General features: G+C 35.8%; 1 protein-coding gene across 3 annotated transcripts in view; it reads left to right on the plus strand.

Moving 5' to 3' along the window:
• Positions 1-26,440, plus strand: part of PDS5A (PDS5 cohesin associated factor A) — a 78,455-nt gene that overhangs the window by 24,053 nt on the left and 27,962 nt on the right. For all 3 annotated transcript variants that reach the window (XM_084285807.1, XM_084285805.1, XM_084285806.1), the window contains exons 3-13: positions 6,787-6,990; positions 7,345-7,431; positions 8,186-8,283; positions 8,793-8,919; positions 12,693-12,773; positions 14,707-14,847; positions 15,888-16,003; positions 16,811-16,905; positions 17,781-17,926; positions 22,534-22,685; positions 25,979-26,092. In XM_084285807.1, coding sequence (XP_084141933.1) covers positions 6,787-6,990; positions 7,345-7,431; positions 8,186-8,283; positions 8,793-8,919; positions 12,693-12,773; positions 14,707-14,847; positions 15,888-16,003; positions 16,811-16,905; positions 17,781-17,926; positions 22,534-22,685; positions 25,979-26,092 — 1,361 coding nt within the window. The remainder of the gene's footprint in view (positions 1-6,786; positions 6,991-7,344; positions 7,432-8,185; positions 8,284-8,792; positions 8,920-12,692; positions 12,774-14,706; positions 14,848-15,887; positions 16,004-16,810; positions 16,906-17,780; positions 17,927-22,533; positions 22,686-25,978; positions 26,093-26,440) is intronic.

A 26,440-nucleotide genomic window follows, 5' to 3' on the forward strand; every position in this document is an offset into this window, starting at 1 on the left:
CTTACAGTTGCTTAATAAATGCACATCTTTCTCTTCTGTTGTTGCCAGCTGATAAGCTCTTCATAGCAAAAAATTGTTGCTTTTAAGCACTAGACACATGACTATTTAGTATTAGTAGATGAATTTGTGTTATTCTATTCTTCTCCTGTAATATCCTGTCCTCTACTGCCAGTCCCTAGCTGTCCGTTGTCATTATCCTCCATTCCTACTTCTTATGCCACAGTTGTTTATGGAAATAGCAAATAGGGTCAATTATAATGCCATTCTCTGCTAATAAGTTCATTCAGGTCCTGTATGTCCTTCAGAGTTAACACTTTTGAAAATGGCTAAGGAGAAATAACACCGTTGGACTAAACTCCGTCTCCTCCAACTCAATTTCCATGTGGTTCAATGTGATGCTCTTCTTGACACTCAGACTAATCGTCCATCATGGTCTGCCTTCTCTAGAAAGTTGGTTCCTAGGTTAGCAAAGTAACCTTGTAACTCCCTTTTTATGTGTTACTGTGCTTTTCTCAGCCTCTGTGTTTATTTAGCTTTTCCAGCTTAGGTCTGTATCATGAAATTCTGTTGGTGTCAGCCTGTTGGATTTGTTGCTGAATCACCTTTCTGCATTATTAGGTAAACACTTGCTATTTTCTGGCTGTGTGGTACCATTCTCATTTGATCTATTTCAAATAAAAGCAAACAACCTGTTACGAAGCACATGGTTTCATTGGGGGGTATTTATAAATCCTGAAACAAAAATCATCTGCTCCTGATTTGAATAATCCCTCTGTCTAGAGGTCTTTCAGTTTTGTTTCTATCCATACAGTAATTTCCATGCTTCCATATTTGTGCAGTGGTTCCAGTTGATAGACAGAACTATATCTGAGGTAGACCAAGATTTCTCATCCCAAACCTGCACCGTTAATTCGGTATCTGTTGAGAAGTACTTCTCACAGATACACACCTGTGGATTTTACTGTTGGTCTTAGTCAAAGAACATCGCTGACTGTTAAAAGCTAATGGCAGAGGCCATCCATAACATTGCTAAAACCATATAAGGTAAGGTAAAGACACTGACAGAATTGACAATTTCAGCTTTTTGGTGGACTTTGAATCCAGACTCTTTCTTGGTTTCTTTCCTTGAGCCAGTCATGCTCTTCAAGAGGGAGCTAAGCTCACACCAGTTTCAGAAGTTCTACTTCTAAATATTTGTGTTTAATGTTAGTGCTCCAGTACATGTCTAATATTATTCCTATAAGTCCTGTCCAATTGTTAAATTTCTTCTTTCGGTGATCACAAGGTGAAATTTAAAAACAAAACAAAAACCTGTCCATCTTTCCCCAGCCTTTTTTAGCTCCAAGGGTGGTTAAATGTTACATCTTTGCAGTGCTACGAATAAGCTGTTGTAAGAACAGTAGAACAAATGCAACCTGCATGCATCTTCCCAGTGCTGTGTCAAGCCTGGAGTTGTGTTTACCCTGCCAGCTGCAGCAAAGCTTTCGTAGATCTGCCCATTTCTTCTATGCAAGCACCATTGGGGATCACTTTTTTTTTTTTTTTTTATTTACACCAATTACCCTCTCTTTTCTCTGTGTTTATGCACCTCTCTTCCATATGGGATTAGAATGATCCGTATATTCCAGCAATAGCTGGGCTTTTGGATCCAGTAAGCTATGCATGGAAATTTGTGTGGTAAACAAACATGAACCAGGGACTAAAGAGCAAAACTTAGTGTTTCGCTAACATCTGAGGTACAAGTCTTGCACAAGAGCAGCTGAGATGCTTAAGGGCAAGCTACCGTGCTGATTTTGACAAAAGGGTGCATGTAAACCCCAGGAGGTAGGGGCAGACGATGGAGAATATTTGGCAATCGCTGGTTGTAGAGAATCAATACAACTGAAAGGCTGCCAGCCTCAGAAGAAGCTGCAGGTAGAGTTCACCTCACCTTATTTCAGTCATCTAGGCACACTGCACTCCGTTCGTAGTCAGTGGAGAGAATTAGGCACTTTCAGGGGAAGTAGAGCTGAGGTCTGTAGATGTCATCAGACATCCATGCTTGAGTTCAGACAGTATCGGTTCATTTCTCTGCAGCCAGTGTAAAGGGTAGCCCAGGGTGACTGGCTTGCACAGCATGTTTTTTATGTAAATGGGAAAGTACCACCCTGAAAGCTTGAAATTCTTCAATTTTCAATATTTTCATAACGTGTAAAGAGTGACTTAGTGGTGTTAATTTAACTTTCTCACTAGCTGAATGAAACCGTTTGCATTTCTGTGCTGTCTCACGTGTTATAACCAGAGCGTTTCACTTCCATGTGTGCAGAGCCTGGGAGGGTGAAATCTTAGGCTGATAATGGGAATTTCAAGGTACCGTGGTAAAAATAACAATAATGAAAGTTTCTAGAATAGCTTTAACACTTATTTTTACAAGGTAACCGAAGTGCCAGTGTGTGATAACTTACTTAATGGAGACATATTAAATTGAGAGCAGCACAGAATGAATTTAATCTTAAATGTGAGAAGCTGTGTTTTGTTTACCTTTGCTAGCAGTTAGTATGGAAATTGGGTGCTTAATTGTTCAGAAAAGAATGGGTGATATCACATTAATATGTTCAGATAATCCTGTTTTGTCTCCTGCTTTCTGCACAGAGGACAGTCGTCTGTGGTGCGAGCTAAAAAGTCTGTTAGGTTTTATATAAATGAGTATTGCTGCTCTTGCTGGGGTTGCTTCTATTGTATGGCAAGACTTCAGTTAGACAACTACTGCAATTTGAAAAAGTAGTGAGTGAGTTCCTGTTGTGGTTTCATCAGAATAAAAACTGGCTTAGTATGATAATAACTCTGAAATAACTTAACTCTGAAATAACTACTTCATTCTGCTAGGGAAGTATTTGTGTAATAGTTAAATCAAATATTCTGGAAATTGAAACTCATTTTAGACTTGAAAAGTAAACCTTCGTACAAAGAGAAACTGGAGAGCATTTTTATTTGCTTTGGGCTTTTTTTTTTTTCAATTAGAGCAAGGGCACTTAGGATGCTTTCATAGAGAACCTACAATATGAACAACTTCAGTAAAGAAGAATATCTGTAACTGGTCATGTATATTCTTGGAAAAAAATAAATATACTAAAATCTGTTTGGCAGTAGCAATTCATATCTCTTCTGTCTGCAGTTGTACTTCTTCTCTGTGGTCCAATGAAATATTAATCACAGCTTTGATTTTTTTTTTTTGCACTTGCTTTGTCATATTCCTTCATTCTTGCATTTACGTATATCACTAGTTACAGGAGTGGTTTCTAGTTTATGTTTAAAAAAAAAAAAAGAAAAGTAAGATATTTGGAATTTTTAGCTCGTTGGAGAAATATATATATTTATTTTTGGTCAGACCATAACAGAAAGGAACTTACCATATGTTGTCATGTTGTTTCTCACTGTTCTGGAAGTATTTGTGACCCATAGTCACAGAGCAGGACTTTGCATTAAAGTGGTGCAAGACTGTGGAAGGAAAGGAAGGTAGTTGCTGTCTTAGCTCTGGAGAAAACAAGACAGCAGATGGCTGCAGAAAGGCAAGTGTTTTGTGCTCCAGGGTGCTGTGTGTAGTTCTGTTACGAATAAATGACTTAATCAATTGTGCCATATTTTATATTTCCGAAGATTTGAGTTGCCCTCTTGATTACTGCTTGCTTAATTTTCAGTTGTGTTGGAGGACAAGAGTACCAGCCTTGTAACTGGTGAGGGTCTGAGTGAGTTCTTGGCTTTCTAGCAAGTGTGAAGAGCTAAGCATGTATTGTACTTAATGTATGGACTGTTTTTTCCCTTCTACTTTAACAACTAATGCCATGCGTAGATTAGCAGGTGTTTGGAAGCCATTCTGCTGTGTAGTACCTTAATCAACGCCAGCAGTTGCGTGGCTATAGAGAGTACTCTCCTAGGATGATGGAGGATTATAGATACATTAATTGCATACATTCAAGAAACTTACTGAATTACGTTGTTGAACTCTGATGACAGAATCCAACAAATCTATAGGGTGTACTTAAACACAACTCTTCAAAAATATTAATTACCTTTTCCCAGAATCTTGTGTGCCTGATATTAGCAAGAATTTGCATTTAACTGTTGTATTGCCCTTTTTAGTGAGTTCATATATTACTTCCGTTATTTGTTTTATACTATTTATTTTATATAGCCCATACGTATTATCCTTTATTTGTATTGATTTGGTAACTAGGATCCTACATAAAGACCAAGACAAAAGACAACGCACAAATACAAGCAGATATGGGACTAAAAAGAAACAATGGAGAAAACATAGATCAGTACATTAAATAACAGCTGCAGCTTGCCCACGGCTCAATTACTGCCTGATAGTTGTTTTCTAATAGAAAAGAAATATTAAGGAGTGCTTTGCAGGAAACTTGAATCAGGTTTATGGCTGTTTGCTGGCAGTTCCTTCTGACTACAGGAGAACCATGGGGTAATTAATCCCTGAGGCTGTTGCGTTTTCCAGCAGGTAACGCAGTGCTGGAGATCAGTTTGATTATTTTAATCCCAGAATATCCTTGGTACCAAATGAGAAAGTTGTTTGAGTTTCACAGCACCTTGCTGCCTTACCTTGTCTGGTTTTTGGCATATCAGAGGAGGCATTTAGGCAAGACTTCGGCATATTGTTATATGAATATGAGAACCTGAGAGGGATCTGATTCTACAAGGGTGTTCTGGTTGTGAAGCTTAAGATACCTACATGGGGAGAGGAGATGGGGCTTATGGGAGAGATCAAACGATTCTTTATATAGGTTATCTATACATTTATCGACTGGAAGGAATCCTAGTGCGACAAGTTTACGTGGTACAGACACGGTTTATCACCAGCCTCCAAATCTAGGGATCTTTTTAGTCTTTTCTACCCTGTTCTTTAAGCCTTCAGTAACAGTTATCTGAATCAATGCTTAACAATAGCTACGGTTGCAGTTCTCCTGTGTGCAATTCAGGCTCTTCCCATGCTGCAAGTCAAGGCCATTATTTCTTGTCCTGCCACCAGCAGACAAAGAGGTGGTTTTTACCTTCCTTACTGAACGGATCTGGTAGGTTTTGAAGTCTGTTATCCTTTTTTTCTTTTTCTTTTCTTTTTCTTTAATAACTAGAAAAGACAGGTAGTCTGTGACACTGGAACAGGGACACCTGTGCTGTCAGTAGAGGGAGGTGAAATAGTTCTGTAGTTCTGTTTTTATCCTTTCGAGTAATGCTTCCAAGTATAGCTGAAGGATGTTTTGAGGGAAACAGGCCGATGTAGGTAGAATTTGGAATTTTGTGGGCAGTGGCTTTTAAGTTCTGTTTTCGTTCCGGTGGGTTTTTCTTTGTCACCCCCCTTGATTTTTGATGTTGCTCTATGTTCCTTCATGAGGGAATGAACTTACACATTTATAGAAATTGGGGAGTGTTAAGTAACAATGCAGGAAAGGTTGTGGTCAAACATATTAATTAGAAGATCTACTGTGTTTAAAACTGATTTCCAAAACTTAGGGAGGGAATAAAGCCAAAAGACAACATTTTCATATTGAAATGTGTCATGTCAATAAAGGAGGAACAATCTTATTATCATTTGAGTGACATAGAAATAAAATAACTGCAGTAATGAAAGAGGTGTTTATTGGTTTTCTAATAGTCAATCTCCTCTTGTGTGTTACTGTTTGTATTTGAGAGGCAAAAGTTGAGCTGTTGACTTACTCTGTTTTTTCTCCTCTATCTCTTTAGTATGTGTGGTGTGTGTGTAATGGGTATAGAAATCCTATCAGTATGGCTCTCCTTCACCATTTTAGCTCTAAGGATACTTGTACATGGGGACATGGGACACAGGACACAGACCAGTGTGACTGAGGTCATGCTAAGAATCTGTGGCACGTCTTCCAGTTCTGCACTGGTATCCTAGACGTCATCCTTTGGCCTTTAATGACCCCTATTCCAAAAGTTAAGCCTACAGCTCTTTATTTCTTCAAACTAAATTCTCACTTTCAGTATTGCCAACAGATTATGTTGAGATTAGATGACCCCAATTAAATGAAACATATTTCAAATAAACAATTTTGGTATAATTTCACAGGAATTAGTAATTCTTAGCTGTGCTAGATGCTAGGAAACAATGTACAGTTGATTTTTTCTTATATAGGTAGCGTTATGGATGTAGTTTTGAGTATGCAGAGAGAGTAGATCCACATTACTAGAAGTGTGTTACATGAGGGATGAAATTCTTCTCTGGTACCCAGTTCATTTAATAAAGATGAAAGGATTTTGTGTATGAGCTCATAGCCAGTGTGAGACTGCCTGCTTGTAGGCTCCTCTTCAGTTTTGGTGTGGCTGATCAAGCAGCTGCTCTGTACCGTGGCCTGTATTCCAGGCCAGCTGGCTGTGATGGCTTGCAGTTCCTCATACTGCCTGCACTAGGCAAGTCCTCGCGCTGAAGTGGTTTAGGACTGCTGTGCTGCAGAGGTGCTGCTGCCTCCAAGCTCATCAGTGTGTAGCAAGCAGTTTCTGTGCTGTATCTCAGGTTAGGACTGGCAAAACGAGCCCAGCTGCAAAGCATTTTTCAGTGCCTTAATTGAAAATACCAAGTTCATGTTCAGTAAGTCTTTTAGTATCAGATGAATGCTTCTCTCTGATGCTTGTCCAAACAAACAAAAAAATCTTACTGCAACTAGGTAGTCTAAAATGTACTGATAATGTTTCATCTGTTTAGAAAGTATCATTTAGTATTTGGAATAAAAAACCAAAAGCACTTGAATGAGTTTTTTTTTCTTTATTTTCCAGATGGTGGTAAAAACCTTCATGGATATGGACCAGGACTCGGAGGATGAGAAACAGCAGTATCTCCCATTAGCCTTGCACCTTGCATCTGAATTCTTCCTCAGGAATCCCAATAAAGATGTGCGCCTCCTTGTAGCATGTTGCTTGGCTGATATCTTTCGTATCTATGCTCCTGAAGCTCCATATACTTCCCATGACAAACTTAAGGTAAAATACTTCATGAAATAAAGGATTTCTCCCTCACTTGTTCTCTTGTTGCATTAAAAATAAACAAATATTGTTCAATCACATTTAATTAATACCGAGATTTATTAGAGATGTTGCTTTAGTCCTTTGAGTCAGTGGAGTACTCTCAGGGCCAGAAATGTGTAAAGAACTGCTAAATAAACAGTATCCGTGTTGGTGACAGATTTGTCATTGCCTAAAACTGACAATTAAATGTTTTTAATACCACGAACTTGTAAAAGTGGGTAGATGGCAGTACTAAAGGGTTGTAATTTTATTCTGTGCAGAATCAAGCTTGTAAACGCTTGTGTTTTTTTTGTTTTTTTTTTTTGACAGGACATATTCTTGTTTATTACAAGACAATTAAAAGGCCTGGAGGACACAAAGAGCCCCCAGTTTAACAGATACTTTTACTTGTTAGAGGTAACATTATTATATTAACTGCAACTTTCAGTAGATCCTATTTGCACTGTGAGCCTACAAATGTAATCAGCCTTTCTCCAGATATGTCAGCTTTACAGATGCGCATGCTGTCAATTATACCAGACAATTTAATGTTCAATGAATTGCTTCCTTCAGCAGTTACAATTTCGTTTGCATTTAATAAGATCATACAGCCTATAGTTGAGGATGTGTTAAAATGATTGGTATTTATTAATGTTTAGCCTTTGTCTTACAATTTTAGACCTTCAGTTTCTCATACTGTGCACCCTTAAGGGTATTATTGGCAAAGGAGAAATTGAAATGCTGATTAAAATGCAGATGTCCGTATATTGATGATGGGAGGACAGTGAGATTTTGGTTTAAAAACATTAGCAAAACCTACTCTTAACAAGAGGCATGGGGATTTTATCAGCTTGCTTTTAGTAAAATGTTTACAAACAAGATACTTTCTAATTTTTTAAAACAGCATTGTTTCATAACATGAATCCAAAAAAAAGCCTTGTTAACATTTTCTGTCACTCACCTTTTATACCTAAGACATGAGACTATTCTTTATTTAGTTTTCTTCTGGATGTATATTGGAAAGCCTCTTTGTTTTAAGATCTATATATATGTGAAGGGTTTACAATTTATAGTATGATATTCTTCTCTGAATAGAAAAAAATAACTAATGTAATTGTATTGATGTGATTTGCAAAGTTGTAATATCCTGAATATCCTGTTTTTGTTTTAGAATTTAGCTTGGGTTAAATCTTACAACATCTGCTTTGAGTTGGAAGATTGCAATGAAATTTTTATTCAGCTTTTTAGGACTCTTTTTTCAGTTATCAAGTAAGTTGAATCACTTCAATTATATTAAACTGTCAAAATATCATCAGTTTCGGGCATAGACTGAATCCTTACATAGCCTACAAGTGAATAGATCTGAATAGAACAAGTCCTCATTCCTCCAAGCAAGGAGATAAAAGGAAAGCAACTGAGTACAAATTATTGACAGTATAGAGAGGTGCGTTCCTGAAAGCAGACATTACTAACTGCTGAAAATATCGGTGTTACAGTGGCAGACTTCATTCCGACTTGTATACATTTTTATTTCTGTGACTGGATGTTTGCTGCTTGTTTGTTTTGTTTCCCTTCTTAAAGCAATGCTAGGGTGTTGTAGATTTTTGAAACTTTCTAGAACAGAGGAAAGACAAAATAGTTTTGAGTTTTCTGATATGGACAATGTAAGCAAGTGCAAGCTGAACGTTGCTAGATATTAACCCATTGTTCCTTAAAAGCACTGTTAGTATTTGTCTGTGGCTGAAAATGTAGTGCTGATAAGTCTTTTATCTTCTTAGTAATAGCCACAACCAGAAGGTACAAATGCATATGCTGGATTTGATGAGTTCTATCATCATGGAAGGCGATGGAGTAACTCAGGAGCTGCTGGACTCCATTTTGATTAACCTCATTCCTGCACACAAGGTCTGTAAAGTAAAATTATGATAGTAATATACCGTCATAACAATGCTTTTAATTGCTTTTACCTTGTTTATTTCTCCACACACTTCAGGGAACTGATCACTGCTGCAATTTTTCCAGCCTTATAACAGTGGATTGAAAATTGTCTTTGGGATTTATTCGGTGCTGTTCTTTAGCTGTGTTTGGATTACTGAATATCAAGAGATTCTTTTTACTTGCAACGTCAAGAACTACGTACTTAAACAGAAACAAAGTGTCTTCATGCAAATTTAATATTCTAATAAGAAAGCATTTTTTTTAATTGAAAAGGTGTGGGGTATTTTGTTCTTTAAAATCAAAACCAAATAAACAAACCAAAACCAAAATTATTTCCCAAAGACTTTCTGTGGAGACTTGCTGCTTCCCTCAGCTTGTCAGACTCCCTTCCACCTCCCTGTTGTTTTTTTCCGTCTTCTTCCCCTTCAACTTTTGTCTCAAGTCCTATTCATACCTGAAGCTATGTAGCAGTGTTATAGTTTGGTTGGCTGCTTTCAGTGTTCCATATACTTTTGAGTTCCATAATCTTTGTACCTTTTGTGGAGTTCAACATCCCTCTAACTATAAGTGACTCTTGTCACTTGCTCCTGCTTCTTGCTAAAAACTGTAAGGAGAACAGTAAGTTTCAATGATGAGCTACAGTAAATGAGCTGTACTCTCATTGCTGAGTATGTGTTTTTGCTTGTTCGTTTATTAATTTAAAATAATGACACAATTAAGACAATTCCATCCATGACTACATAATTAAAGTTAAATTAGCGCATACAAGCAGAGATTTATTCCTTTGGTTACATAAAAAAGGAGTGAGGATTCATGTATTCATGAAACGTATAGCACAAGAGTGACTAAGCAGTGATGATTGTCATTTACCTGTGCAAGCCAGCAGCTGATATATAAAAAATATCTGTTGTCTGAGGGCAGTTTGCTTTCAGTCTGTCATGATCATGAGTTGGCAGTGTCATTTTATCAGTTCATTTTTATTGACAGTAATGAGATGATGTCTTATTAGAACTGTTAATGGAAGGAGAGGCCTCTTAAAACTATAGAAGAATCTTTTTGAAAATAGACAAAGTTGTTTTTAACAATTACAGGCAGTAGAGATCAAGAGTGGAAATGGTGGAGTGTAGGTGTGTATGGCAGGTGCTGGGTGATGCTGTTAACGATGGTGGGCTTGCTCTGAAGACGCAATGACCTCATAAACTTTGTTCAGTTGGACAGTGTGTTGTGACTTCTTGGTGTAGGCAAAGCAAGAATGAACACAGTCCTTTATCATTAGTATTGTTAGTTTAACACTATAATTTTGCTTAATGAAAGAAATTCTCATGACTGATAAGAGGAAGGTAAAATTTAAGTAAATACTGGGACGTACTCCATGTTTAATATCTTTTATATCACTGTTCTCCAGTCCTCACTGGCTATTGGCTATCATGACTGAACAAGTGATATGCTGTAGTCAGAGTTCAGTATCATCCTTTTCTCAATATTTTGATCTGTTTTAACTTTTTTGTTTTCTGTAACAACAGAATTTAAATTATTGCTTTATGTGATACTTTTTTAAAAAATTAGTAAATAAAAATCAGGACATTTTGTTGTTTTCTCTGCCTAGCAGAGTTTGACTGTAGTAATTATGTTCTCTTTTCATGCACAGATCTGCTAGGGAGTTCTGTGATTCCATTAATTGTTTGTCTGTAGTTAATGAAAGTCAGAAACACCATACCATGAAAAGCATAGTTTATTTTCTAGTAAGGAACATATAATAACAATATTTTTATGTCCATGCAAAGAAATTGAAGAGTTATCATTCTCTGCTGTGACATAATAAAGATATCAGTGTGGCTGGACTATTACAGTTGATGGAATTTCGTCCTTATAACAAAGTTGAAATATGTATTTTGGGTGATGTCTATTCCATTTTTTTAATAACTTCTCCTGCATTGACCATACTGCAATTAAAAAAAAAAAAAAAAAGATAGATTTAACAATACCTAAACATGAAGTACAGTCCATTTTAGTATCTAAATGATGCTCATTTGTATTTCCATTATCAGTAAAGTGATTTTAATATACATTGTTCTTCTCTGTGTGCACTAATGTGGCTCTCCCCTCTAGTAAATGCAGAATTTCAGTAGTGGTATGGTATGTCATGCCTTGCTCAGAAGATCCATGGCACCAAGCTGTAGGCCTTCTTCTGAACTTTAAAACCAGAGCTTTCAGTCTATTTAGTGAATATTTTTCTTTGTGCTGCTCTTGTTAAGGTTATTTCTTTAAAAATATATATTTTATGTACTTCAATTCAGTGTCTTTTTCTGCATCCTGGCCAATCCATAGCTTCTGTGCCTAACAGAATGGTTATTTTTATACTACTATTTGTTTATTTTATCAACATATACTTGCTTATTTAGGCTTTTTAGCTCTGGTGAACCAGTCTGGGGTGTCCAAAAATACTCAAAAATAATTCTTTGAAACTATATTGAAGATCCAAATAAAATATATTTTATGTATGAAGTTTTCAGTCCTTTAGTTTAATATAAGCATATCTACGAACATGATTTTTATGATGGTTTGTCTGGTTTGGAGAGAAACTGTTTTGTTTTAGGCTGTATAGTAGTCAGAATTTGAGAACGTTTTTATATATATTTGCCTGCCTTATATAATATGTCACCAATTTAGTGCCACTGTGACTAAAGAGGTATTTGTTTGAGCCTGTGGCCATTTTTTTCTCTTTATTGCCAGTGGAGGAGAGGTTTTTTTTGGTTTGGTTTGTTTTTTTTTAGTAGTATTTTTGTTGTCCTATCGGCTAGAAGAACAAGGAGGAATCATTCTCAGTGTAGGCTTGCCAAATACCATCTTCCAAGAATTGGTCTTCCTTAGACTTTATCTGTGTCTTGTCTGCAGTAGTCAGCAATTTTCAGGGCAATCAGTGAATCTACCCTTCTCCCTCCCTCCTCCTCTCCTTCCCTCCCCCTTTTCCTTCCTCCTTTCCCCCTCTCCACTCCAAGCTGCATTAATCCCTAGATGAGATGATATATTGCATATTGTATTTTGTGCTGATTTTCTGGGCAGTCACAGTTTCCATATGTGCTCTTACATTCCTTATCTTGCTTGAGATTACTGAAAACAATGTTCAGATTTGTTATGTTGCAATCAAATGTTTACTTGGAAAAGTTGCAGATTGCTCTGCCCAAGTTTAGGTGCTCTCCGTAGGCGATCTTTGAGCACACAGCACAGTCCACATAGAACTCAATGCAAAATTTTACCATCTAGAGAAGGGTGAACTTGGTCTCAGGGTGTCTGTTTGGGGGAGTTTAGAAAGTAAGATCAACTAATTAATTCATCTTTCCTCAGTGTGGCAAATGTAGTGCATAGTAATTATTAAAGTGTGGAGGTGTGGCAATGCTGCTTCAAAATTTTTAATATGATTGCAAGTAAAAACATTTTCTAGATACTAGTACAGTGTTAAAGGTAACAACTGGAGTGATAAAGTTCTAGAAGAATGTGCAGGAAGTGATGTTTTTGGTTTAGATTTCTTTTAAGCATGTGAAAAAATGATTTAAAGATTTTAGTAAGTCTGTGGTTGTGTAGTTAATATAACTGAATTTTGATTGCTTTGAAAATAAATTGGTGGCAAAACATACTTTACTAAAATAATGGGATTTTAAGGGTGTGATAAAAAAAAAAGTGAAGTCAACTGAATTAGCTTGTCTCTCTTTAAAATTTTATATTTTTTCCCCTTTTTTCAGAACCTTAATAAACAAGCATTTGATCTTGCAAAAGTCCTGTTGAAGAGGACCGTCCAGACCATTGAACCGTGTATTGCCAATGTATGTCAATTAGTTCATTCATGTTTACTATAACTAACAAGTATTCTTGTTAATGTTCTGATTTATTGGAGGTTTGTTTATTTACAGTATTGCTTATAAAATTAATATTTCTTAATGGAGCTAGAAGAATACTTTTTTTCCAGATAGGGTATTATTTTTTTTTGCTTATTAAAAAAAAAAAAAAAAGTGAGGTGTTTCAAAGAAGTGAAGAAGAAATAAATTTTTATTCATCCCAGTTTTAAGCATAGAAATCTAGGCTGTAAAAGTAGGTGACCTGTCTTTCAGCATTATTGAGCACCAAAAAATCCTGTTGCAACAAAAGGAATAGTTAGTGCTTTGTATGTCCAGCAACCAGACATCCTCATTTTATGCCTAACTGCAGGATGAAGCACTTCAAGCTACCAGCTTCTTAATAGATTTTGTCTCTCCTAAACTTGTTCTAGTTAGAAAGACTAAGACTTGAGGGGTTTTTTTACTATTTCCTACTGTGTTTCTTTTTGATGAATATCAATAGTGTGTTGTAACTATTAAAACAGTTACTACAGTCTTGTGGGGGATGTAGCTTGTTCCATTCTGTTGTCTGTCATTTTGCTGAAGCCAGTGGTATTCTTTAAAGTCAGAGTAGATTAAGAAGGGAATTAGGCAAATTCATGAAAGATTAATCAGTAAGTATTTAAAAGCTCAGGGAGTCTCACTAACAAGTACCACTTCCCAATTCCCATGTTTCCTTAAGCTTTTGTAATTAGCTATAGCTGAAAACAGCATAGTAGATGAGTGACCTTTGAGTTGATTTAATATTATTCTTATGTTCTTGCTCAAGTGTGTAAAAGCTTTGTAGCACTTGGATTACTCAAATACTACTATCATCCTAGTAGGAAGCATATCAAACATGTTAACAAATCCATTGGAAATCATTCTTATGTTAGGCTACTTTTTTTCCCTCTTAGAATGCCAAGAATTCTTGACCATCAAATAATGGTCAAGATACATAATCATATGTATTTGATCATAATGATCAAATATCACAAGACCTATCATGATCATATATCATTCTTTAAAATGGACTAAAAGTAGATAAACTTTATTTTTCAATACATCATGATATTCAATTTGGATTGCCCTTACACTACAAGAAAAACAAAACTAAGATAAACTTTATTTCTCAAATTATAATGGACTTCAATCTGAAACAAACAATTCTTGTATTATCTTTTAATTTGGCTGGGGGCATAGTAATATTTTAAATGATCAAGTTAGTATATTTTTATGAAGTTACCATCAAATTTTATCATATTATTATCAAATTTATCAAGTTTGGACATAAGCTGGCAGGACGTATTTTCCAGCCCAGAAAATCAACCATATCCCAGGCTGCATCAAAAGAAGCAGGGTGAGGGAGGTAATCTTCCCTCTCTGTTCTGCTCTCCTGAGACCCCACCTGGAGTGCTGCGTTTGCTCTGGGGCCCCCAGCAAAAGAGGGACATGGACCTGTTGGAGCAGGTCCAGAGCAGGGCCACGAAGATGATCAGAGGGATGGAGCACGTCTCCCATGAAGACCAGCTGAGAGATCTGGGGCTGGTCCCTGGAACCTTCTGATCTCCAGCCTCCACCTGGTCTGGTGGGAGGTGGCCCTGCCCATGGCAGGGGGTTGGACTAGATGGTCTTTAAGGGCTTTTCCAACCCAAACCAATTTGATTCTATGAATTCATTGATATGATAGAAGTTGTAGAACTGAATTTTGAAGGACGTTTGTCTCTAATTTGCATGAACCAGAACTGTAAGGGTTGAAATGCTTTGATGGAATCAAAAATGTGTATTGAATATTTTCCAGTAGAATTGAAGTATAAATGGTATATTAGGTTAAACTAATTTGTTAAAATAGTATTTGTATTAATGAAGGCAAATCTTCTAAACCGTAACATTTGCGTTCTAGTTTTTTAACCAGGTTCTGGTACTGGGAAAGTCTTCAGTAAGTGACTTATCAGAACACGTGTTTGACTTGATACAAGAGCTTTTTGCCATAGATCCTCACTTATTGCTGTCAGTCATGCCACAACTTGAATTCAAACTGAAGGTAGGTTACAATGTAGCTTGAGACAAGTAATACAATTTACATGGATATTAAAGAATGAGGTGCTGTGGGTTCAATGTGCTCTGCTAGAGTGATAGAAATCTTATATTTTTCAGTTTTGTTTATTATTACATTTATTATTAAAAATAAGGGCACTGAAGCATTGTGCACAATTATGTAGTTTCTGTGCTGCAAATGTTATGTACACAACATATATAATCATTGTAATCATGAATCCATATGATCTAATGTAAAAGTTGTACATACTTAATCTTTGGATTTCATTTGAAATTTATAAAGTAATTGGGCTGTGGTTGGCTTTACTCATGGAATGCAAGAGTGTCAGCTTCGATATCGATTTACAGAATTTATTTCACAAAAAGAATGTTTTAATAATAGAGGAATTATTTCCAAATATTTTGTTGGATTTGTAATCAGCTAGTAAGTCAGCTGACTGTTTTTGAATCTTTTGAAATAGTTCATTTATCCTGGTTGTGGTTTTTTGGTGCTGTTTTAATTAAAACTGTGTGACTCATAAGATTGTAAGTGGACAGGGAAATAATTATGTAAAAGTGTGTGTGTGTTTGTACACATAGGGTATGGTGACAATAAACAAAAGCAATAAAGAAATACAAATAATAAATAAATCAAATTACATCCTTTTAGTGCCCATCTATATAGAAAATCTTAATTAGTGTTCTTTCCACACACACAGAAGACTTTGTTTTAAAACAAAAATAAGATCATTTACTGTTGAGATTGCTAGATATACATTATTCAAACTACTGTGTATAGTTTTTTTTTATTCCTGAAAGGATTTTCAAAGCACAGCCATCAGTGGTTATAATACATTAAATTAATAGGTATGTATGTTTTTCATCATATTCATCTAATTAATTAGGGAGACTGGAGATTATCAGAAATTATTTCAAAATGACTTTTTAATCTAATTTATAAAAGCAGGAGGAAAAGGAAGCCAGAAATTATTATTAAGGTATCACAGGTAACAAATTACAGTTTCTTTTTCATTATTTGATTTTTAGAGCAATGATGGAGAAGAACGTTTGGCTGTTGTTCGACTTCTGGCTAAACTCTTTGGCTCTAAAGATTCTGATCTGGCTACACAAAATCGTCCACTTTGGCAGTGCTTTCTTGGGCGGTAAGAGAAATAAGGATAGAGTTCTGAATTCACATTCTTTTTGTGATGAATTTTCCTAATAATACTGTATTTTTATTTGTGGTTGTGGTGGGTTTTGTTTGTTTGTTTGTTTGTTTTTTTGTTTTTTTTTAACCAACCTTTGAAGCAGAGAATTGCATACAGTTACAATTTAGAATAAAATGTATTTTAACCTGAATGCTGCTATGTTGCTGTCAGTTAGAGGAATATAGATTAGATAGATAGCTACAGTAAATACATAGCAGAAATTACACAACATGAAATTCCACATAATGCTGTTGTACTTACTGTTCAACTATATCAGCGACAGTACCTTCTTTTATTCGGCATTTACCTTTTGAATGAAGCAATATTTCCTTTTAAGTAAACATAGAAATTCAACATTAAAATAATGAATGTTTTCAAATTGTACATGTTATACGGGTATATATGGTTTTTATAACTTTATATATACGTGTGTGTGTGTGTGTGTGTATATATAGTGATGATTGATGGTCAACCTGATAGATGTGGAGATTTATGGCAATGGATGATGACCCTTGGGTCAGCATTTCATCTGTATGTAGCATATTTTTTCTTTAACTGTGGTCCTAATTTAAATAATAACAAACTTTTGTATGAGGTACATTATGGAAACAAATTCAAAATATTTCTAATGTATTATTTTGCCATCTGAAAGTGTTCTAATAATTAATGAAACGTACTTTCAACACATGTTACTACATAGAGAATAATCTCGATTTGCAAGGCTAATTAAAAATTAACATTCATCATCTCCTATCTCTCTAGGTTCAATGATATCCATGTCCCTGTGAGATTAGAGAGTGTGAAATTCGCCAGTCATTGTTTAATGAACCATCCAGACTTAGCAAAAGACCTCACTGGTGAGATGCTAATACTGGTGTTTAGAATAATTTAAGATATGAGTAGGGAAAAACGTAATTATTTCTGTACATAGCAGTATAGTTCCAAAATGTATCAAACCCAATGCATGATACTGAATGGAAGAACGAACTAATTTGTAATTGCTTTCTGATGAAGACAAGAGCACAAGAGGGAGCACACTTGCGCATGGAATGTGCAACTTTGTGTGGGCTTCGTAAGAGCGAGTGTTTAAGGAGCTACCTGTTGCAGCTTGAATTTTAAAGTATTTTCAGATTCCAATAAAAGCTTTGGCACATGAAAGCGCAAGTATTTGTAACACGTACTGAATTATTTTCAAAAATAAGTGGAAGAGAGTACTGGGGAACACACTGAGTTTAGAAGAAGCCATTGTGCTGGTCTAAAATATGAAGTTTCTTCCTTTAGTTCACCATCATTCTAACTATGAGCGGAATTTCAGGCTTAACGGAAAATACCTTCTTTTCTGATGAGATAACCTTCAGCAACTGTCAATATTTTTAAACTATTTACCTTATGTCTTTGTGAATGAGTTGCTTTTTTTTCTCCTTCCCAACTGTATTTAGTTTCAATATATTCTAGTCAGTTTTATTTAACATCATTGCCTGTTGCAAATGAGGTTATTGTAAAAGCTATTCACTTTTATAAATGAATATCAAAAGATTATATATATATTAATGTAATGTAGAAAATGGTAAAATAGATGTTTCTTATAGGCAGTTCCATGTTTAATAGATACTAAAATTGTGATATATGACAGAATATGCAAATTTAACTTGTGATTATTAATAGTAATAAATTAGAATTCATAATATCTAAATTAAAAAGCCAAACCTTTCGTTGTTTCTATTCATAACAGAGTATTTGAAAGTTAGATCCCATGACCCAGAGGAAGCTATTCGACATGATGTTATTGTTACAATTATTACTGCGGGCAAGAGAGATCTTTCTTTAGTTAATGACCAGCTGCTTGGCTTTGTAAGGGAAAGAACACTAGATAAACGGGTAAGTGTTAATATTTTATTTTCAGGAATGTCTGCCTTTAATATAATTGGTTTTTTGTTTTTACTTTTACCAAAGCTCCAGAAATAGAAGATCTTAGAGTTACCTATTAACTAGAATGCTGTGGGGAACATTTTCTTACCAGAGCATCTTAATGAAGAGAGCCAATTGTGGACACACCAATCAAGTGTAGGCAAGCAAGTACACTCATTGTGTTGAGGAATACAGTCATCCTGTAAGAGCACAGGAGTAGCCACATAGGTTTAGGCCAAAGGTCCCTATAGCCGAAAATAATTCTCACAGTGGTCAGTTTTTGGCTTAGAGCAATTTGTCAACTTCTTAAATCTCCTTGATAGTATTCATCATAGCTTGCAAGGGAACTTTCTCCTATGAATTTATTGAGTTCTTTCTTGAACCTGTTTGTACGTGATAGGTGTCCATGGCACCTGCACCAGTTAGTTCAAGTTTAATGTGTGTAGTTGTTCCTTTTTGGCAGACGGTGTCCCTTCTCCAAACCACATCATTCTAGATAGTATCTTTATTTCTTTTAAAATATTTTTCTCTTTTTTACATTCACCTTTTTAAATGAGAATTTTACTGTAATAGATTTGGAGAAAAAGGATTTGTTGTCTTTGCACAAACAAATTCTGATTTTGAATATATTATTTTCATTATTATAAAGCAAATCTTCAATTAGTTGTACCTGGCACTTAATCACTCCTGAAAAATGATTAATGTTAAGAGAAATCACTTTCTTCTTTTTCAGCCACCAAAAAAATATCCCCCAAAAAAGTAACTTTTGAGATCTTAGAATTCTTAGTCCAACCACCACTACCCACCAGGACTTTACCTATTCAGGCTGGGATGATTGTTAGTGTCTTCTACATAGTGTCTCTGTTTTCCTTTACTATCCTTCACTTAGTGACAGGCAGTCAGTTTTACAATCGTAATAGAGCTAGGAATGTTCAATTTGCATAGCCTTAAACCCAGTGTGGTATTTTTTTTTAATGTTACTGATATGTTTGTCTTGGTGATTTTGTCTTGGCGATTTCACACCAGGCATAGGTTTGATGATACTGCATTTCAAGAGGTTAGGTGCCTGTTCAGGTACCTAACTTCAATTCTAGATTGTGTTTCTTTCATAAGAATCTTGGGTGAGAACTTTAGTGAAACTGCATCCTGAGGAAAAATAAAAGTAGAAAATTAACTAAAAATAACTACAGATGCTGAGCAATTTGAAGTAGACCGTAACAGTATACTATTTCTTTGTAAGTAGAAATGTGTTATACAGTGAATATCAAGCACTTGTAAACTTTCTGCATATAATTTTTTAAAAGATTTATTTCCTTCAGTTTGGGAGAGGGGCATTGATACATCCTTGTGAGTCTTCATCCTTTTTTCCATGGGATTTTTTTCAGTTCCAGACATAATGCATTATACCTATTTTAATTATTCCTTTGCTTTTAAGAACTTGATCCTCTGCTGACTGCATTTACGTCTTTTATTCGGGTTACTGTTTCACAAATCACTGCAAACCTGTATGTGATGATTCATAAATTTGACTTCATCTCATTTTCAGTTATCTGTCAAACGGTTACAGATATTACAATAAGAACAGTATTCATCAAACAGGCTGAAGTAAAATGTTTAAACACACTTCAGTGATTGTTTAAACGCACTTCAGTGCGCATTTCAGTGGTGCCTTTGTAAAACACTGAAATTTAGAACACTTTAAAATTAAAGCATACTAACTGTTATCATGTATGCAATCTGTTTTTTCTCCTGACTATATTCTAATTGTCAGACTATTAATAGAGGTAGCCTAATAGCATTTTTTGTGGGGGGGTAAAAATTTGTGATTTAAAGACACTACTTAATTTTTGATAAAGTGGCCTTAGGTAACTCTAAGGGCATTTGCACAATGGTTACAGCCACAAAAATAAAATAAAATAACAACAACAAAACAACGACTAACACATGTTTTTCAAATCAATTTTTATTGGTCCAGTTGAAAAAGTTTCCCTGGAAACAGACACTTTCAAAAAAAATGGAATCCAGTCTTTGGTAAGAATTGTCCTGAGGAATTTTCCCTTTTCCATTAGAGCACCACCTCTGGTGTCTTTCTAGTGCCTTCACTTTTTGGAATAGATAGTTTTAGGAGACTTTAAAAAATAAAATACTTCCCTTTATTCTGGCATAACCTCGAGAATCTGAGAATTAGAGGAGAGTTTCTGAAAGCTGACTTAATGTTCCCATTTCCCCAAACAGTCTTTGTGGTCTAGAGACTTAGTCCATTAATGTGAACAGACTTTCACATCATCAGCTTGGAGAAGCTGTGGAATGAGAAGCCATAGGAATTATTCATGGGAATTATGCTATTATTCTAGTTCTCTTTAAGACTTTCTGCGTGAATTAGTTCTGACTCCTTGTTTGCCATAGGTGCTAACAAACACTGTGGCTTTTGTCAGCTGAAGGAGGAATATTTGAGATTTTTTTTATTTTTAACTCTCTTGAAGACACAGATTCCAACAGTTAAGGGGTTATCTTGAACTTTAACAGTTCTGTAACTCAGCCCTGCAGTCTTCAGTGAAGGAGTTCGGTTGTGCTAGTGAGCCAAGGAAGCTAAGATCATCAAAATTCTTACGTTAATTAAATCGGGGTAGTACTTCTGTTAGTTGCTACCTTTGAAAGTGATCATTACTTTCCCCTTTTTTTTTTATTTGCCTTCATCTTTTACCCTACTCTCTGTTTCTTCAACTTTCAGTAGCACCTTATTTTTTCCTGTGTTTGCTGTTGGGTGACTGCTTCCACGATGTTTCAAAGTATTTTCTAAGCAGCCTGTCCGCTGCCTCATGTGTTCTGTCCAAAGCTGCCTTGCTGTCTTCTCCAACCTCTGCTCTCTGCAGCAGTTTCAGGGATCGGGAATCTACCGACAGTCCAAACTTCCCTTCTTACAATCCCTCGTTAAGTACTCTGCTTTCATTTTAGGCTTAAATTTTATAGAATCATTTCTTGTAATCCTTCTCCTTTGTGTCTTGACAACAGCTTTGCCATCCTTGCTGTCTTATATAGAAGATCTAATGAAGCAATAGTATTGTGTTAGATGGTTATACCTGAATGCAGAATGAGAATACTTACCTGAAAGTGTTTCTCTTTCACGCCTTGATTTCACTTTAAAATGTGCTATAGATGTGCAACAAGCATAAACAAATCCCTGCAGAGAAGTTGAACAATAACCTCTTTGATATCTAAAACTTTTCATTTTCATAAAAACATCTCGTGCTATACTGTCAAAGTCAATGCAATCTTTTGTGTTTTTTTTTTTTTTTTTTTAATATTTAAGAAATACATACGAAGAGGCAGGTTTTTTTTCCTCCATCATCTTGTTGATAAAAGTTGATCATCTCACGCTAAGCAGGCTGTTGTGCTGACATAAAGCTATATCATCTTCAGGATTCTTCTTTTCTTTGCCTTTCTAGAAAAGGAAATCACTCAGAGATATTAAGAAATTAGATGTGCAATATCTCACTGTGCTGTTACAGCAAGTGTTTGGTTTAACGAGATTGAAGAAGTTGTGCACAATGTGAATAACATTGTCTACATCTATGCTTATCAGGGTGAAATAATTTGAGCATTACTAGTCCTCGGAGTTCAAGACCAAAGGTGTCATCTAGCTGTGTTCTGAAGTGAATTCTCCCTTGCAATCTGCAATTCGTGCATTTCTTTTGAATGGTGAGGGAAGTAAGTTCCTTCTGAGGCTTCCTATGTAAACCATTCAATGGGAGACACTATTCTTTCTCTAAATTAATCCTCCATCTGTTCTGGTATGACTTCTTCCGCAAGGCAGTGCGAGAGGGCTTTTGGGCCATGTCTGTTAAAGTGTTTAATAACGGGAGATTTCCTGTTTACATGACTGGATAAAGTAGTGACCACCAAAAATAAGGATGAGAACCTAGGAACACCATCTGTGGAAGCTGCAGTTAGGCGTTTTATTGCTGCTTTAAAAAAAAAAGAAAAAAAGAAACAAACCTCCCTTTGACATCCCTGGAGTCTTCCAGTGATTACTTCAAGGCTTTGGCAAAGATGGCCTCTCCCACTGTTGTGGAAAGTGGCCTCAGAGTTCAAGCCCTGACAAGTTTAGCTATGCCTAAGGTCTAGATCTTCTATTCCTGGACAAGTGTGCCAATTGTAAGGCTGTTGTGTGAATAAAAGCTGCCACAACTGATCAGTGCCCATTTCTGAATAGGAAAGTCTTCCAAATTCTGGTTTAAGGCAGCACTTAACTCAGGCATGCACGTACAGTTAAGCTGTACTTAGCTTTTTTTTTTTTTTTTTTTTTTTAGTAGACTGACAATTAAAATTTCTTTGCTCATCACAGTGAAACACTGTCTTACTCTGTACTTTGCAGAGAGGAAACACCTTATGTATGCTTTACAAATTCTCACTTAGAGGCTCTAAAATGCATTTTTCAGCTTCTGCAGTGACTAAATGTCAGAGGTCAGAATGTGGCCGCTTTGTCTTTCATGCTTCTACGTATTTACTGCATTTTGTGTATGTTTGATATTTATTTACCAAAACCACTTTCCCATCTCCTTTGCTTCCCCCTCAAGTGGCGAGTAAGAAAAGAAGCTATGATGGGTCTTGCCCAGCTATACAAGAAGTACTGTCTTCACGCCGAGGCTGGAAAAGATGCTGCAGAGAAAGTGAGCTGGATAAAGGATAAACTTTTGCACATATATTATCAAAATAGCATTGATGACAAGTGAGTCAACCTAAGCCTTCCTAATTTTAATTGTATAGTGATAAAAGATACTCTGAAAATATGTGCTTTTCCTGAGAAAGCTGTTGTAGTACATTCTGTATTTGTGGTTTTAAGTATGATATATCTAAATAATTATTAAGACGTGCTAAGATCTTTGAGATAGTGGCATTATCTGCTCATATATTTATTCTATATGCTGATGGAAGCATAACTGTGATGATAGTAAATTGTCATTAATCTCTGCATAGAACAAAGGTCAAATTTTGCTTTTACTATGCCCCATTCCTGTTTGCCTTTTACTTCCCAGAGGCTAGCATGTTGAAATCATCAACCTGTGAGCACTGTACATATATGTACCACAGCAACATCTCCTTTTGCTACACTACATGGAAATTGACCCTTTCGTTAGAACAAAAGCTGAAGAAATGTCAAGGATGCTTCCACCATTGTCTAATTTTCACTGTTTTGTCATTCGGTCCCTTTAATTTTTGAAATATTTTGGCTTAGTGGAAAGTATTTTGGCTTGGGTTTTGGAAGATAGTTTTCAGCTCTCACTGTTAATTCTTTGTCTGTCACTAGAAAAGCCAAACTATGAGATCACACAAAGATGGAATTTCAGCCTAGATGTTTAATGCAGCAGACCTGAAAAACAGACATTTCTTTATAATGTTTCTTAGCATCTTAGCATCAAATGAGCCAACAGCCTTCTTTGGTTTCCAGTTATTGTAGTTAATTCTTACAGATGGCGTCACAAAAAACTGGTGAAGGATCTCACTTCTGTTCATATTGCTGTTCATAAGTGGGTCAGAGTTACATATTTGATTCATTGCCTTCTTTAAAAAAAAAAAAAAAAAGAAAAAAAAGGAAGAAGAAAGATGCAGTTGCAAGATCCTACACATAAAAATTATGCTGAAAGTCTGCTGAGATAGAAGTGTTAAATAGTGGGGGAAAATGAGGAAATCCCCACATAGTTCGTACAGAGCTACAAAGCTAATTCTGCTTTCGCATATGCATCAAATATGCTTTAATTTGCCTGGAGAGATTCACGTTTTTTCTAGTATGTTCGTGTCTCGTACAGCACACAGGCTTCATAGCGAGCCAGGAATGAATCAAAGTTCTGCAGTGAATGTGGCAGATCTGTTCAGTATTCCTGCTCACTGGAAATGCAGAATACCGTAAAGGGACCAAGACAAGGAATTTAAAGGAAGAACTGTGTAATCAAAGCAGAGTTTCTTTCTCTAATGTGGTTTCTTCTAAAAGTCTTGTTGAGCCATTTAAGCCAGCCTTTTCATGAGCAGGCACTGACTGTAAGCTGTTTGCTGAAAGATTGGTGGTTTGATTCTCATCATTCCTCTAGTTCTGTTTGATAGCCTGAATTTTAATCCAAATTCTGCTGTTTTTTAAGTTGACAATGAATTTCTTGTTCAGTTGCATTGGGTTGATGTGCTCAGAATGGAGAAGTAAATGTACTTCAATGTTATCATCATTCAAAATTAGACAGTTAGTACTTTAAGCACTGGAAGAGCCATAGAAATGCCATTATCTTTAAGACACAGTCAATCCAGTCCTTTAAACACACATGCATAAGTCAAAATTAGCAACCTCTGTTCTGTTTTCTTTCCATAATGAGGGAGGAGGATAAAACATAACGGTGAACAGCTGTCTGAGCCTCGGAGTATTTTCCGTTGTGCACATGGAATAACACTAGTTCTTTGAGAAGATAATAGCACAGCATCGTACAGTATTTGGGCATGAAGTGGAGTGGAACAAATTTTCTCCAGACATCCTTAACTCTGTCACTTCCTCCTGGTTTTGATGTTACTCAACTATTGATGAGTTTGTGTACTCGGGACTGAGAACTTGAAGCCATAAGGGCAGTTTATCACCTGTGTGCTCTGAGATTCCATGTTCTACAACCAATGCATAGGGAATGGCTCAAAATAACCACATTACACACTGACCTGTTGTTTACATTAGCCAATGACTTTCCTCACAGGGAGAAAAGTCTGTGTCGCAGAGGTGTTACCTACTAGTAAATACGTACCCTAAGTGACATGGGCCAGGGAAGTCATAATACAGTTATACTGTTTTTATTGACAGCTTTTTTGGAAAATGGATCTGTGGAGACATGGGCTACAGCAGTGTTCAGAAATTAGTCAAGTAGATAGCTGTGATGCCTCCAATCTCCTGAGATCTGAAGATCCTGTCCCCCAAGTAATGTAGTCATTGGAGTCATCAGTAGTAAAAATGTACGCCCAAAGGGAAAAAGCCAAGTTTTCTTTAATATTAATGGGATGCCTTGAGGTAACTATCCATATTCGTGGTCATCCTTTCATTCCTCTGCCCCAGCATCATGTCCCTTGGAATTTTCTTTGAGTAGAAATAAGATGTGTGTGACCTGTGCTGACTTCTTTGCTCTTTTGTACAAGACCCTCCTAGGGTGACTTTAGGAATCATAGTAAACAAAGTCTGTAAATTCAAGCACACAAAGTATTTGTCCACAAATATGAAATTGTCTAGCTGGATATTGTGTACAGCTCTCATTGCTATGGATTAAATTAATATTTGAATGTTTTTTTTATTGGAGGGGAAGATTATTAGATGATCTGTACAGTTATACAGTAGCTCAATTTTTTATTTTATTTAAAACCTTAAGTATGTATTCTTGTATTTGATTTGTTGTTTTTTTTTTAGAAGATATAATTGGAGAATGTTTTTGCTTGTTTGGCTTGCCCTCAGTTTCCCCTTTGCTCCTTTTGCTGTATACATTTTGGTATTCCTTTGTCTTCACCTTTTTTAATGCCGATGGTTTCTGTGTTAGCATGAGTGTTTCAATTGTTCTTTTGTTAAATAATACAATTTTATCTTACCCTTCCTCTCTAGGATACTTCAGATTTTTTACTTTTACTCCTTTTAAAGATATATTCTTGTATTCTTTCTCCTTTATTTGATATTTTTGCTGTCTGTATCCATTTCTTCTTATGTATGAGATTGAACACAGGTAGATTCTCAAAACCTAGAGAAAAAGGAGGATTTAGATGGTGACAAATAAAGCAATTACACCCTCTTAAAGGTGAAAATGAATGTAAAAGCTCTCAAGAAGCAGTGCTTGCTAATCTCTATTAATGGTGGAAGGGATCTTTACAGATAAGAAAAAGACCAATACTTTCTTTCTTCGCTGTTTGGAAAAAAGTAGTTTCAGTGACTTCTGATATTTCTTGTTCTTTCAGCTTGACTAAAAGATATTACCACTTTTTGACCCAAAGAGGTTTTTCTCTCTTCTTTCCCTGCAGATTACTAGTAGAGAAAATCTTTGCTCAGTATCTTGTTCCACACAATTTGGAAACAGAAGAGCGAATGAAGTGCTTGTACTATTTGTATGCTAGCTTGGATCCAAATGCTGTCAAGTGAGTATAGTTTGTATTCAGCAAATACTTGCTCTTTTTCAGTCTTTTCTAACATATCTGTTGTCTGCTTATATTATCAGGATTTAAATAACATAAAAAATTGATGTTTAGCACTATTTGCAATTATTATTTCAAAACATTCCCTTTAGATATCTAAATGTTTATATACAAATTGTACAAGGCCTTTATACAAGATACCTTGATATTTGAGAATAGTGGTTTTAGGGTTTTGTCTATTTGTTCTCAGCCAATGAGAACAGTGTGCAGTTACAAGACATACTGTGGTTGTCCTGCGTATATGAAACTGATAAAAGTAACTGAATAAAAAGGAAAAATGATGTTATCCAA

Source organism: Netta rufina (assembly GCF_964035555.1).
Source record: "Netta rufina genome assembly, chromosome: 4".
Classification (NCBI taxonomy): Eukaryota; Metazoa; Chordata; class Aves; order Anseriformes; family Anatidae; genus Netta; species Netta rufina.